The sequence below is a fragment of the Salmo salar genome, chromosome 12, assembly GCF_965601325.2.
Source record: "Salmo salar chromosome 12, fSalSal1, whole genome shotgun sequence".
NCBI classification, from domain to species: Eukaryota; Metazoa; Chordata; class Actinopteri; order Salmoniformes; family Salmonidae; genus Salmo; species Salmo salar.
The window spans coordinates 62,882,734-62,897,902 of NC_138302.1; the positions used below are offsets into that span (position 1 = coordinate 62,882,734).

The 15,169-nt window shown below is 43.9% G+C and overlaps 1 protein-coding gene across 4 annotated transcripts in view; it reads left to right on the top strand.

The window, feature by feature from the left end:
- Positions 1 to 15,169, top strand: part of LOC106565423 (lysine-specific demethylase 5B-B) — a 34,742-nt gene that overhangs the window by 16,905 nt on the left and 2,668 nt on the right. For all 4 annotated transcript variants that reach the window (XM_014132540.3, XM_014132539.3, XM_082959198.1 and 1 more), the window contains 10 exons: positions 5,575 to 5,756; positions 6,340 to 6,464; positions 6,803 to 6,953; positions 8,319 to 8,439; positions 9,392 to 9,747; positions 12,428 to 12,566; positions 12,860 to 13,039; positions 13,209 to 13,367; positions 13,806 to 14,334; positions 14,487 to 14,692. In XM_014132540.3, coding sequence (XP_013988015.1) covers positions 5,575 to 5,756; positions 6,340 to 6,464; positions 6,803 to 6,953; positions 8,319 to 8,439; positions 9,392 to 9,747; positions 12,428 to 12,566; positions 12,860 to 13,039; positions 13,209 to 13,367; positions 13,806 to 14,334; positions 14,487 to 14,692 — 2,148 coding nt within the window. The remainder of the gene's footprint in view (positions 1 to 5,574; positions 5,757 to 6,339; positions 6,465 to 6,802; positions 6,954 to 8,318; positions 8,440 to 9,391; positions 9,748 to 12,427; positions 12,567 to 12,859; positions 13,040 to 13,208; positions 13,368 to 13,805; positions 14,335 to 14,486; positions 14,693 to 15,169) is intronic.

Consider the following 15,169-nt stretch of genomic DNA (forward strand, 5'->3'; position numbering starts at 1 on the left):
ATCTAGACGTTCACCTGCTCCAATATCCAATGATAGGCGTGGCGCGAATTACAAATTCCTCAAAAATACAAAAACTTCCATTTTTCAAACATATGACTATTTCACAGCATTTTAAAGACAAGACTCTCCTTTATCTAACCACACTGTCTGATTTCAAAAAGGCTTTACAGCGAAAGCAAAACATTAGATTATGTCAGCAGAGTACCTAGCCAGAAATAATCAGACACCCATTTTTCAAGCTAGCATATGTCGTCACAAAAACAAAACCACAGCTAAATGCAGCACTAACCTTTGATCTTCATCAGATGACACACCTAGGACATTGTTATACAATACATGCATGTTTTGTTCAATCAAGTTCATATTTATATCAAAAAACAGCTTTTTACATTAGCATGTGACGTTCAGAACTAGCATACCCCCCGCAAACCTCCGGTGAATTTACTAAATTACTCACGATAAACGTTCACAAAAAACATAACAATTATTTTAAGAATTATAGATACAGAACTCCTTTGTGCAATCGAGGTGTCCGATTTTAAAATAGCTTTTCGGTGAAAGCACATTTTGCAATATTCTGAGTAGATAGCCCAGCCATCACGGCTAGCTATTTAGACACCCACCAAGTTTAGCCCTGACCAAACTCCGATTTACTATTAGAAAAGTTTGATTACCTTTGGTGTTCTTCGTCAGAATGCACTCCCAGGACTGCTACTTCAATAACAAATGTTGGTTTGGTTCAAAATAATCCATTGTTATATCCAAATAGCGGTGTTTTGTTCGTGCGTTCAAGACACTATCCGAAGTGTAAATTAGGGTCACGAGCATGGCGCATTTCGTGACAAAAGATTTCTAAATATTCCATTACCGTACTTCGAAGCATGTCAACCGCTGTTTAAAATCAATTTTTATGCTATTTTTCTCATAAAAAAGCGATAATATTCCGACCGGGAATCTGCGTTTAGGTAAACAGACGAAAGAAAATAAAGCATGGGGTCGACTCGGGCATGAGCCTGAGTCTCACAGTACTGTGACCAGCCACTATCCAAACGCGCTACTTTTTTTCAGCCAGAGCCTGCAAAGCCACGATTCAGCTTTTTGCCGCCTTCTGAGAGCCCATGGGAGCCGTAGGAAGTGTCACGTAACAGCAGAGATCCCCTGTAATGGATAGAGATAATCAAGAAGGGCAAGAAATTGTCAGACAGGGCACTTCCTGCATGGAATCTTCTCAGGTTTTGGCCTGCCAACTGAGTTCTGTTATACTCACAGACACCATTCAAACAGTTTTAGAAACTTTGGAGTGTTTTCTATCCAAAGCTAATAATTATATGTATATTCTAGTTTCTGGGCAGGTGTAATAATCAGATTAAATCGGGTACGTTCTTTTATCCGGCCGTGAAAATACTGCCCCCTAGCCATAACAGGTTAACTTTTCTGATCTTCGTCAGAATGCACTCCCAGGACTGCTACTTCCACAAGAAATGTTGTTTTTGTTCAAAATAATCCATATTTATGTCCAAATACCTCTGTTTTGTTCGTGCGTTCAGGTCACTATCCAAAGGCATAACGCACAAGTGCAATTCGAGACACAAAAAGTCAAAATGTTGCATTACCGTTCTTAGAAGCATGTGAAACTTTGTTTACGATCAATCTTTATGGTATTTTTAACGTTAAATTGCGATAATATTCCAATCGGACAATAGCATATTCATTCAAGAAGAAAAAGAAGGAACGGCACGCTCGCGGGATCGCTCATCTTCAATCCCTTGTTCCTCAGACTGAGCTCCTTTTCTCTGCCCAGTTACAGGAGACGGATGAAAACTTTCTGAAGGCTTTTGACAGCCAATTGAAGCCTTAGGAAGTGCAACGTGACCCCACAGACACTGTAGTTTTGATAGAGATTCAAAAGAAGAACTACAATTCTCAGACTTTCCACTTTCTGGTTGGATTCTTCTCAGGTTTTTGCCTGCCATATGAGTTCTGTTATACTCAGACATCATTCAAACAGTTTTAGAAACTTCAGTGTTTTCTATCCAAATCTACTAATAATATGCATATTCTAGTTTCTGGGCCAGAGTAGTAACCAGTTTAATTTGGGTACGTTTTTCATCCGGCTGTGAAAATACTGCCCCCTACACCTTTAACAGGTTTTAAGAAGGAAAGAAATTCCACAAATTAACTTTAAACAAGGCACACCTGTTAATTGAAATGCATTCCGAGTTACCTCAGCTTGTTGAGGGAATGCCAAGTGTGCAAAGCTGTCATCAAGGCAAAGGGTGGCTACTTTAAAGAATCTCAAATATAAAATATATTTTGATTTGTTTAACACTTTTGGTTACTACATGATTCCATGTGTTATTCCATAGTTTTGATGTCTACACTATTATTCTACAATATAAAAATAAAAACCCTTGAATGAGTAGGTGTCAACTTTTGACTGTGTGTGTGATATATATATAAACTCTGCAAAAAAATAAACGTCCTCTCACTGTCAACTGTGTTTATTTCCAGCAAACTTGTGTAAATATTTGTATGAACATAAGATTCAACAACTGAGACATAAACTGAACAAGTTCCACAGACATGTGACTAACAGAAATTGAATAATGTGTCCCTGAACAAAGGGGGGGGGGGGTCAAAGTCAAAAGTCAGTCAGTAGTCACCAGCTGCATTAAGTACTGCAGTGCCTCTCCTCCTCATGGACTGCACCAGATTTGCCAGTTCTTGCTGTGAGATGTTACCCCACTCTTCCACCAAGACACCTGCAAGTTCCCGGACATTTCGTGAGGGAATGGCCCTAGCCCTCAGCCTCCGATCCAACAGGTTCCAGACGTGCTCAGTGAGATTGAGATCCGGGCTCTTGGCAGAACACTGACATTCCTGTCTTGCAGGAAATCACGCACAGAACGAGCATTATGGCTGGAGGAGGATGTCTCTTCCCTGTAACGCACAGTGTTGAGATTGCCTGCAATGACAACAAGCTCAGTCCTATGATGCTGTGACACACCGCCCCAGACCATGACGGACCCTCCACCTCCATATCGGTCCCACTCAAGAGTTCAGGTCTCGGTGTAACGCTCATTCCTTCGACGATAAATGTAAATCCGACCATCACCCCTGGTGAGACAAAACCGCGACTCGTCAGTGAAGAGCACTTTTTGCTAGTCCTGTCTGTCCAGCGATGGTGGGTTTGTGCCCATAGGCGATGTTGTCGTCGGTGATGTCTGGTGAGGACCTGCTTTACAACAGGCCTACAAGCCCTCAGTCCAGCCTCTCTCAGCCTATTGCGGACAGTCTGAGCACTGATGGAGGGATTGTGCGTTCTGGTGAATATCCTCTTGCATCTAGACGTTCCGCCAGCGGAACCCCTAGCCAACAGCCAATGGCATCACATGGCGCGAAATACAAAACCAACTAAAATACCACAATTCAATTTTCTCAAACAATCAACTATTTTACGCCATTTTAAAGATAAGACTCTCGTTAATCTAAACACATTGTCCGATTTCAAAAAGGCTTTACAGCGAAAGCAAAACATGAGATTATGTCAGGAGAGTACCCAGCCAAAAATAGTCACACAGCCATTTTCAAAGCAAGCATATATGTCACAAAAACCCAAACCACAGCTAAATGCAGCACTATCCTTTGATGATCTTCATCAGATGACACTCCTAGGATATTGTTATACAATAAATGCATGTTTTGTTCAATCAAGTTCATATTTATATCAAGAAACAGCTTTTTACATTAGCATGTGATGTTCAGAACTAGCATACCCACCGAAAACTTCCGGTGAATTTACTAAATTACTCATGATAAACGTTGACAAAATACATAACAATTATTTTAAGAATTATAGATACAGAACTCCTTTATGCAATCGCTATGTCCGATTTTAAAATAGCTTTTCGGCGAAAGCACATTTTGCAATATTCTGAGTACATAGCTCGGCCATCAAGGCTAGCTATTCAGACCCGCCAACGTCGGGGCAGCCTAAACTCAGAATTACTATTAGAAAAATTTGATTACCTTTGCTGTTCTTCGTCAGAATGCACTCCCAGGACTTCTACTTCAACAACAGATGTTGTTTTGGTTCCAAATAATCCATAGTTATATCCAAATACCTCAGTTTTGTTCGTGCGTTCAGGTCACTATCCAAAGTGTAACGCGCGAGCACATTTCGTGACAAAAAATTTCAATATTCCATTACCGTACTTAGAAGCATGTCAAACGCTGTTTAAAATCTATTTTTATGCTATTTTTCTCGTAAAAAATTCTGCTGCATTGAAGGTCCCCAAGAACCCAGTGGTCTGCATCATTCTTAAATAGAAGTTTGGAACCACCAAGACTCTTCCTTAAGTTGGCCACCAGGCCAAATTGAGCAATCGGGGGAGAAGGGCCTTGGTAAGGGAGGTGACCAAGAACCCAATGGTCACTCTGACAGAGCTCTGTTCTGATAAAACCAAGATTGAAGTCTTTGGGCTGAATGCCAAGCATTACGTCTGGAGAAAATCAGTCACCATCCCAACAGTGAAGCATGGTGGTGGCAGCATTATGCAGTGGGGATGTTTTTCAGCGTCAGGGACTGGGCGACTAGTCAGGATCGAGGGAAAGGTGAACGGAGCAAAGTACAGAGATCCTTGATACAATCCTGCTCAGGACCTCGGATGGGGGCAAAGGTTCACCTTCCAACAGGACAACGACCCTAACTGCAAAGCCAAGACAATGCAGGAGTGGCTTCGGGACAAGACTCTGAATGTCCTTGACTGACCCAGCCAGAGCCTGGACTTGAACCCGATCGAACATCTCTGGGGAGACCTGAGAATAGCTGTGCAGCGACGCTCCTCATCCAAACTGACAGAGCTTGAGTGGATCTGTAGAGAAGAATGGGAGAAACTCCTCAAATACGTGTGCCAGGCTTGTAGCGTCATACCCTAAAAGACTCGAGGCTGTAATCGCTGCCAAAGGGGCTTCAACAAAGTACCTAGTAAAGGGTCTGAATACTTAAGTAAATGTGATATTTCCGTTAAAAAAAATTTTATACATTTGAAAAAATGTCTAATCCTGTTTTTGATTTTTCATTATGTGGTGTTGTGTGTAGATTTCATCCATTTTAGAATAAGGCTGTAACGTAGCATAATGTGGGAAAAGTCAAGGGGTCTGAGTACTTTCTGAATGCACTGTATTCTAGTCAAGTCCTATCCAATTGAACTATTGCTCTACATATATTATTCTATCCTACGTATTCTTCAGATATACTATATATTCTATCCATCTACTGTCCATAATGTCTATACATCCCATTTATTTATACTCCGAAATTGCTCTTCCGAATATTTCTTAATTCCATTCTTTAACTTTTTTAGTTGTGTATTAGATTACTGCACCGTTTCGCTACACCTGCAATAACATCTGCTAAATATGTGTATACGACCAATAGTTTGATTTGAAATGGCCACAGTTAATTTTCCTCCACTTGTGTCTATGTGCCCGCGTCATCCCTGTCTCTCCTCCTAGTATGGCTCTAGGTGTCGGTGTCTGTGTGTGTTGATGACTGTATCTATGTGTTCCCAGGGCGTGCAGCGTTCCCAGCAGGCGGAGTACGACCTGCTGCCAGACGAGGAGCGCCAGTGTTCCAAGTGCAGGACCACCTGCTACCTGTCTGCCCTCACCTGTCCCTGCAGCCCCGGCCAGCTGGTGTGTCTGCACCACGCCCACGACCTCTGCTCCTGCACCTCCAGCAAACTCACACTCAAGTAAGTCAATCCACAGCCAAGTTAGTTCTAAATTCCCACATAATGTTAATATACATCATGTCCCCCTCATTAAGTACATCCCATGTTTTACAGAAACGCGCAGTCAACAGAGGCTCAAATGCTCATTTACAGATCCCATGCACAAATGTATTTTTTAAAATTATGTTCTCGACTAAAATGCCCCTTTTTAAGAACGTGTCAACTTAAAGTAAGGGTCAAAGTCGGAGTGTGCAGCATTGAAACGTCTAAAGGCCTCCAAGACCTTCTGATAAAGAAGAAACACTAAAAAAGATATGGGTCACCTTGTTAAGTTCATGTTTTAAGAATCCCTATATTTCTGTTATTACGGGGCTATCACTCAGTCAAGAGTGCGCCTGCGCAGGGAGTCTTGTAGTTGATGGACCTAGCCTAGAGTGGAATGGCTACCTTGTAGTGTGTTCATACGGTATAGTAAACTTTGTTAAACTGGAACCTTGTGTCATTTCGAGTTAACAACCTGGCTAGAAAATCACCAATTGTGACAGCTGTTACTCAGCCAGGATAAGTCCTCAGAAACACACTAGACCTGTGTCTTGGTCTACAGCTACAGGTTTACCATGGCTGAGCTCTACCCCATGATGGAAGCAGTCACTCTGCGTGCTGAGTCCTACACATACTGGGTCTCCCATGTCAGTGACATCCTGGAGGCCAAACAAGACAAGAAAAGTGGTAAGTAGTAACCCTAAGTAGGATACCTCTTTGGGTTCAGGCCTCTATGTAATTGAAATTGTTCTTTAAGTAATAAAACGCAAAATGTTTAGGTTGCTTATTTGCATAACCCAAAGAAGACAAGATGTTCTTAAATGTCTCATGGAATGTTTTTTACTCCTTATCACTCAGATATGTTGTCTTTGTCTAAGGATGCACACAAAATACCAGAATAGTTTAAAATAGATTATTCTCTAACCTCTGCTAATTGTACAGCTTACTTGATCTTTGGACCGTGATTCTTTGAATGCATTGTTGACTGTGTTTAAAGCCATGTTGGTTTATAAATGTGTGTTCAGGCTTGGAAGAGCTGCGCTCCCTGGTGGTGGAGGCAGAGGTGAAGCGGTTCCCTCAAAGTGACCTCCTGCGGCAGCTCCGCACAGTCACCCTGGATGCTGAGAAGTGTGCTGTGGTGGCCCAGCAGCTACTCATTGGGAAGAGGCAGACCAGGTAGGCTGTGTGCGTATAAACACACATGATTTCTATTATTGTATTATCATGCTTTTTTAATTAAAAAAATACCCCCTTTTTCTCCCCAATTTCGATCTTGTCTCATCGCTGCAACTCCCCAACGGGCTCGGGAGGCGAATGTCGAGTAATGCGTCCTCCAAAATATGACCCGCCAAACCGCGCTTAACACCCATCCGTTATCCCGGAAGCCAGCCAGACCAATGTGTCGGAGGAAACCCGTTAAACTGACTGAGGTCAACCTGCAGGCGCCCGGTCCGCCACAAGGAGTCGCTAGAGCGCCATGAGCCATGTAAAGCCCACCCAGCCAAACCCTTCCCTAACTCGGACGACCCTGGGCCAACTGTGCTATTGTGATACACAGCCCGAGATCGAACCTGGGTCTATAGTGACGCCTCTAGCACTGCAGTGCCTTAAACCACTGCACCACTCGGGAGGCCCATTTTTATAATGCTTTCTAATGTTAAAATTAGGGATGAACCAAAATTACAACATCCTCCATGACAGAGAACAGTTGATTGTCAAGGGCAATGAATACCATTATCTTGGTGTTAATGGTTTTCGCCTTTGAGTTGTCTCGCTGAAATGTTGTTACTCTTTCAAAGGACTGCTCGACTTTACCTTGTTGGAAGTGTGAGCTTAGTTTTTTTTTTTCTTTTCTTTTGTTCTAAGTAGTCGCCGAATGTCTGGGGGTGATGCACTTTAAAATGATTAATTAGGTTTGTGGTGTTGAAAGATTTCCCTTACTCCTGTCCTCTGGAATTAATAGCAGCAACAAATGTTGCATACGGCCTTTTTGCAATCTTCCTTTGAAACTTCTTCAAAATAGATCCACACAGCAGACATTGTGGGCTAGGTTAGGAATATTGTGTTGCACATGTAGCACAGTATTTTTCGTGATGTCATTGTCATCTACCTACGTTATATAGGTATGCACGTCAGCTTTGACATTGGTTTCGCACATCAGCGTTAAACTAGACATCGGGCCCGTGCCGATGTTGGCATTTCTTAGCTAATATTGTCCGATATGCTTACCGATATATTGTGCATTCCTAGTTAACATCCTTTACCACACCTGATTCTTGTATTCTTAGCCACATAGTTAGCCAAATGGTAGCTAATTCTGAAAGCAATCACGTAAGTAGCCTTGCACAAGCCTGCCCTATAAACTGTTCTGACAAGCCAGAACAGCTTATAGGGCTGGAGCAAAAGGCAGCTTGATGTACAAGTACACCCCCTGGACAGGACGCTAGTCTATCGCAGAGCAAATGTGCTTTAGTGAAAATGTATTTCAGCTTGTGTGCCCTGAATGTTAGCCGTGACTCTGATCTAGTGTGTTGTTGTCAGGTATCGTTCAGGTGGAAGGAAGTCCCAGAGCCAGAACCTGCTGACAGTGGAGGAGCTCAGGTCGTTTGTCAGGCAGCTGCACAACCTACCCTGCAGCATCCGCCAGGCCCCCTTACTCAAGGTAGGCGTTACGAAGGTTTTACTTGATATATGGTTGTCTTAATTACCTTACATGCTGACCACACCAAAAATAAATGTACACATTTTATTCAATCATTGCACCCACACTGCTCGCGCGCGTCAATGAGCGTCTGCGTAGCCAGGCGCTAAAATAGAACTTGGTTCTATTTGTGACGTTTGAAGCGCTGCAAGTCCCGCCTCTCCCATCTCCTCATTGGTTTTTAGGCGCATATACCCACGTGGGTGTTTGAAAGATGAACTGAGGTCCACACTCCAGTCCAGTTGGTGGTGGTAATGCACCTTAAAGTTGGATGCCAACCATCTTATAAAGTCCAAAAAAGAAGCCTGAAGGAGGAGAGATTACAAGAAACTAACTCTGTTTACCCTTTTATCTCTGGATTAATTGTCAGAGTAGAAGACCTTGTGTATTTCAGATAAAATAACACAATGTTTATATCCTAAAACAAATGAGCTACTAACAGCAAACTAGCTAGCTAAATTGCCGTAAATGTTTAATGCTTTTCGACCTGTCCCCAAATTAATGTAGTTGGTTCAGAGTTTTGATATTTCAACCTGTGTGTCCTGCTCGTGTCTGGTGTGGGTGGACAAAATCAACATACGAACGATGGCGCGGTCAGCATGTTAGTTGAATGCACTGGTTGTAAGTCACTTTGGGTAAGAGTGTCTGCTAAATGACATTAAAGTAAATGCATGGTGATTGGGGCCGGAGGACCTACTACCACCACAGTAACAAGTCAAGTACTTTGTTTCTCACTTCACTAACACACCTGACTCAGCTCAGCAGTCTTGCTGAGTTGATTGATTACTTGATGTGGCACTAGGCTGGGACAAAAGCCTACCTACAAGCCACCGTAGTCTTTTAGGACCAGGAGAACACTGAAAAGTAACAACTTTAATTGATTAACGCTTTAACCTGCTTGTATATCCCCCAGGACCTGCTGACCCGTGTGGATGACTTCCAGCAGAGCAGTGAGCAGCTCCTCTCTGACGAGGCCCCCAGCCCAGCGGCGCTGCAGGGCCTGCTGGACGTGAGCTTGGGCCTGGATGTGGAACTTCCCCAGCTGGCCCTGCTCAGAGAGAGATTGGAGCAGGCCCGCTGGCTAGACGGGGTTAAGGGGGCCAGTGTCCGGCCCCACAGCCTATGTCTGGACACCATGCGGAGGCTGATAGACCAAGGGGTGGGCCTGGCCCCACATGGCTCAGTGGAGAGGGCTATGGCCCGCCTGCAGGAGCTGCTCACCATGTCGGAGCACTGGGAGGAGCGGGCGCTCCGCCTCATGGAGGCTAGGTGAGAGACAGACAGACAGACAGACGAGGAGGAGGAGAGTGGCTTAGACAGTACTGTAATTGAATATGAAATGATTTAGATATATACACTAGATGACTGATAGGGGGCTTTGTGTTTAAGCCACCATCTTGGCACTCATCACCCTTGTAGAAAATATTTTGGAAGCTATAGAAATGCCTTTATTAATGTCTACATTATTCTATTACAGACACCTTAATGCATACATTTTTTTATATTATGTGAGCTTAACATAAATGTATGGAAATATATAAACATTTTCCTTAAAGTATCATTTCACTACAACAAAAAATACTTAAATGCATGTAATTTTGTCCTTAACATTTAATTGAAATACTGTAGAATTCCATTCAGCCACTCAATGGCCAATACATAGCATCAGCAATCCAGGATTTATATACACTGACTCTACCAAACACTAGGAACACTATTAATATTGAGTTGCACCCCCTTTTGCCCTCAACATCATCAATTCGTCGGGGCATGGACTCCACAAGGTGTCGAAAGCGTTCCATTGGAATGCTGGTCCATGTTGACGCCAATGCTTCCTACAGTTGTCAAGTTGTCTGGATGTCCTTTGGGTAGTGGATACACATGGGAAACTGTTGAGTGTGAAAAACCCAGCAAATTTGAAGTTCATGAGACACACTGGCACCTACTACCATACTCTGTTCAACGGGACTTAAATCTTTTGTCATGCCCATTCACCCTCTGAATGGTACACATACACAATCCATGTCCATCTTTTAAACTGTCTCCTCCCCTTCATCTACACTGAAGTGGATTTAACAAATGACATAAGGGATCATAGCTTTTACCTGGTCAGTCTGTCATGGAAAGAGGTGTTTGTTTCATGTAGAATAGAACCATTACAATGTACATGGAGAACTCTTGGTTCAGTTGTCACCTTTCTTTCCCTGAGACATGGCTGTAGACTCCTAGCTGTAGTAGGAGTTTACCTGAGACATGGCTGTAGACTCCTAGCTGTAGTAGGAGTTAACCTGAGACATGGCTGTAGACTCCTAGCTGTAGTAGGAGTCAACCTGAGACATGGCTGTAGACTCCTAGCTGTAGTAGGAGTTTACCTGAGACATGGCTGTAGACTCCTAGCTGTAGTAGGAGTTTACCTGAGACATGGCTGTAGACTCCTAGCTGTAGTAGGAGTCTTACCTGAGACATGGCTGTAGACTCCTAGCTGTAGTAGGAGTCAACCTGAGACATGGCTGTAGACTCCTAGCTGTAGTAGGAGTCAACCTGAGACATGGCTGTAGACTCCTAGCTGTAGTAGGAGTCAACCTGAGACATGGCTGTAGACTCCTAGCTGTAGTAGGAGTTTACCTGAGACATGGCTGTAGACTCCTAGCTGTAGTAGGAGTTTACCTGAGACATGGCTGTAGACTCCTAGCTGTAGTAGGAGTCAACCTGAGACATGGCTGTAGACTCCTAGCTGTAGTAGGAGTCAACCTGAGACATGGCTGTAAACTTCTTTCCTGACTTGAGTAATTTAACATTTTTTAAGCGCAACTGAACCGAAAAAACAACTTCTCTGGTTGAAGACAGCCAATGTGGCATCGATATGAGTGAAACATTTATTCCTGTGTCAAAATTTACTACAAAGTGCTGGTAGCTCTAAACTGGTTAAGACAGCTCTCCTAAAGGTGGGACTCCTTATTACTAGAGGCTTCGTGCATAGTTTTTATATTTTACCCATAAGAGTAGAAGTAAAGTGTGTCTCTTCTCAGTACTTATGACCAATTTTCTACTCTGAGAAGCTTTGTGGATATGGGACCTGGTTAAACTGTTTCAAGTTGTATAGAAGGGTGAGTGACTAACTGTTTTGGCAGAGTGAATGTACAAACGCTTCCCACGTTCGAACACACACGAGACACCCACTGCAAATGATGCTTCCAAGACCGAAATCTTGTTCTCAGTCTTCCTAATGAGACTGTTTGAAACCAAAGCTTAATCAGTCATTTCAGCCCCCCTTCAGTAGTAAAGGAATATACATGTTTTCATTGGGAAATGGCTACGAGATACACAAAACAAGTTAAATAAAATGGATTGAGACTCGTAAAACTAAATAAGGCACACTGAAATAGCACTGACACCTTCCTTGCGAAAGCTGCTTAGAAGTTCAGCCAGCAGAGAGTGAAAAGTGCAAGGTTTGCATTTTGGAGTTGAAAGCTGCTTCCTGGTGTATTAACTGGATCAGTGGGTTGGGACAGTGCTCTGCTCTGCTGGCTTACGCCACAGTTTACACAGATGCTAGTAGCAGAGCATGGGCCCATCACCATTAGGGTAAACTGTGGCCTAAAGTGAGACATCTTGGACCATAAGGTTGTTATTTGACAACTGAACTTCAGTCAACGTTTTGAATAGAGTAACATGGTATCCCGAGCACTAATTCCACTGTTTTTATAAGCAACATTGCTTCAAAGAGTTGTCTTGGTTTAGTTAGATTTCAACCCGTCTGAAAAGAGAACTCCGTAGTGCTAATGTGATAAGTGACTACTGTAGAGCCATATGAACTGTGAAATTAGTCACTCATTTTGTACCACCTGGTTTGGGGAAGATATGAAAAGGTCATGACAGAACTTGACACTGAAGATAGAAGCAGTACTGTGCATATTTTTGTGTTTTTAAAGCTAGCTTCTATCTCCAGGCCACGTCACTGTGTGGAAACTCTTGTGGAAGCTCTGCAGGAGGTGGCTAGTATCCCTGCCTATCTTCCCAACTGTCTGCTGCTGAAGGACACGGTGGACCAGGCTAAAGACTGGCTTCAGGAGGCAGAGACCCTACAGGTATGAGACTCTTAGGTTGTGTCCCAAAGTGCAATACATGGGGAATAAGGTGCCATATCTTTGACAATTGCTCTGGGGAAAAAGCAATGCACTACATTCTAGTTTATGATCCCATGTAATTGGAAACATCTCTGAATGAATATAGTTTTATTCTATATGGGTATCTTTTTAAATACAATACAACTGCTTCTGGTTAGCCAGACTGAAAAGAACAAAGCGAGAGAGAAGGAAAGAAAGCCAGACTTCTTATAAGAGTATCTATATGCTTGTCTTTCTGTTTGTTTTGTGTGTAGCTGGGAGGCCGTATCCCTGTGCTGGATACCCTGACTGAGCTGGTGTCCCGGGCCAAGGCCATCCCAGTCTGGCTTGACCCCCTGGCTCGACTTGATTCCCTGGTGTTTGACGTGCAGGCCTGGAAGGAGAGTGCTGCCAAGACCTTTCTAATGAAGAACTCCACTTACTCCCTGCTGGAGGTAAACCATCTGCAACAATCTAATGCCAATACACATAATCAGACACCTTAGGGGTTGTCAAAAGTAGTACACAATAAAGTAAATGGTGTGCCATCTGGGCGTTTGTCTTAGAATCACTCATAAGATCCTGAGGTCTTTCGGGGTTTGGCTCTGTCTTTTGTGTGTTTAGGTGCTGTGCCCCCGGTGTGAGGCTGGGACGGGGCCTCAGAAGTCAAAGTATAAAAGGGCAAAGGATGCAGCCCAGTGCAGTGAGAGAAACAGCGCCAGGCTGGACTGCCTGAGTGATGTGGAGAGGGCCCTCTCAGAGAGCAAGGACTCTGCCTCTGCTGTACGTGCTGCTCTCTCTCTATGTACATGTTCTTTTTAAACCAAAAGCAGACCATTGAACTCATTAAGTTCCACTATATTCTAAAGACACCCACACCCGTGTGGCTCAGTTGGTAGAGCATGGTGTTTGCAACACCAGGGTTGTGGGTTCGATTCCCGCGGGGGACCAGTACGGAGACAAAATGTATGAAATGTATGCATTCACTACTGTAAGTCGCTCTGGATAAGAGCGTCTGCTAAATGACTAAAAATGTAAAATGTATTGCAATCAGTGAACCCCTCTAAATTGATATGAGGACCCATGATATGAAGGGGCATGATTAAATGTATGTATGGTTTGATACAGTATTCCATATACTGTAGCTGTTTGGTTACATGTATGTTGATGTAGTGAGTATTGCGTGTTGTTATGCCAACCTGTGCTGGTTCCCCTCTGTAGATGGCCACTCTGGCCGAGGTACGTCAGAAGGAGATGGAGAGTCTGCTGGCCCTTAGGGCCTCCAACGAGTCCAAGCTCCTCCTGGCCGGTGACTGCGGGGCATTGAGGGTGTGCGTGTGCCACAAGGCTCCGTCAGGTGCCATGCTGCAGTGCGAGCTCTGCCGTGACGCCTTCCACCGCAGCTGTGTCTTAGGCTCTAACCAGGACCCCTTGCCCAACCAGGCCTGGGTGTGCCCCCAGTGCCAACTCTCGGAGAAACCCCCTCTTGACCGGGTGCTGCCCCTGCTGGCCTCCCTGCAGCGCATCCGGGTACGGCTGCCTGAGGGTGACGCCCTACGCTTCCTCATCGAGAGGACGGTCCGCTGGCAGCACCGCGTGCAGCAGGCCTCCGCCGAGGTGGGGCAGGGGGTGGCTGTGACGACATCACATCAGCGCTGGGCCTCGTCTAGTCCAACCTGGGCTCCGTCTCCTACTCAGGAAACAAACAGCATGTCGTTCTACACAGAGCACCAGTGCATTCCTCTGCAGGGTCAGTGTCGGGCTACGAACAACATCTAATACCCCAACATCTCAGAACAAGTCACATTTCTATCATATTTATCAAATTAATGACACGTTAAAAATATATATATATATTCCTGAAAGGGCTGTGTTGAGCTGTATTATTGGTGTTTGTTTCAGGACTGAGCCCTGAGCTGGAGGAGCTGATGGTAGAGGGCTTCCTGCTGCAGGTGACTCTGCCTGAGACCCAGCAGCTGTACAGGTCCCTCCTCATTAAACTGGACCCCCGCCATCACCACCACACAGACAGCCCCTTTCCACAGGACAGTGCAGAGCAGGATCAACACCAGCACAACTCTCAGGGAGGGAGCCCCCCTCACAACCAGGTAACATACTACAACTTTAAGGCAGAGCTCAGGTAGCAGGCTAACCACTTGATATAATGGTTATATTGATGAATTTGTGAAGTTCCTGAAAATGTGTCCTTCAGTTTGACATTCATTTTTTTTTTCTTTTATTTGTGTAATAAATAATACGACAAGATGTGCATTGGATCCCAGAGAATGGCACTTAAAAGCATTAAAACACTTATTTTCAAAGTGGTCCCCGATGGTAAAACAAACATTTAATGACTAAAAAATGACAAAGTTACAAAACAAACATTATTCAAACCAAAACATCACATTCATATGTATGACTTTGGAGATCCTAATAGATGTGGTAAAGGAGTCAATGGAATGCAAACATTCCATTGACCAGATTTGCGCACATTCAGCAAATCTGATCTAACAAAGTGGATATACATCAAATCCTTCATGATTTATGTATTTTTTCGCTGCATAACATGTAGAAGTTGTCCCTTT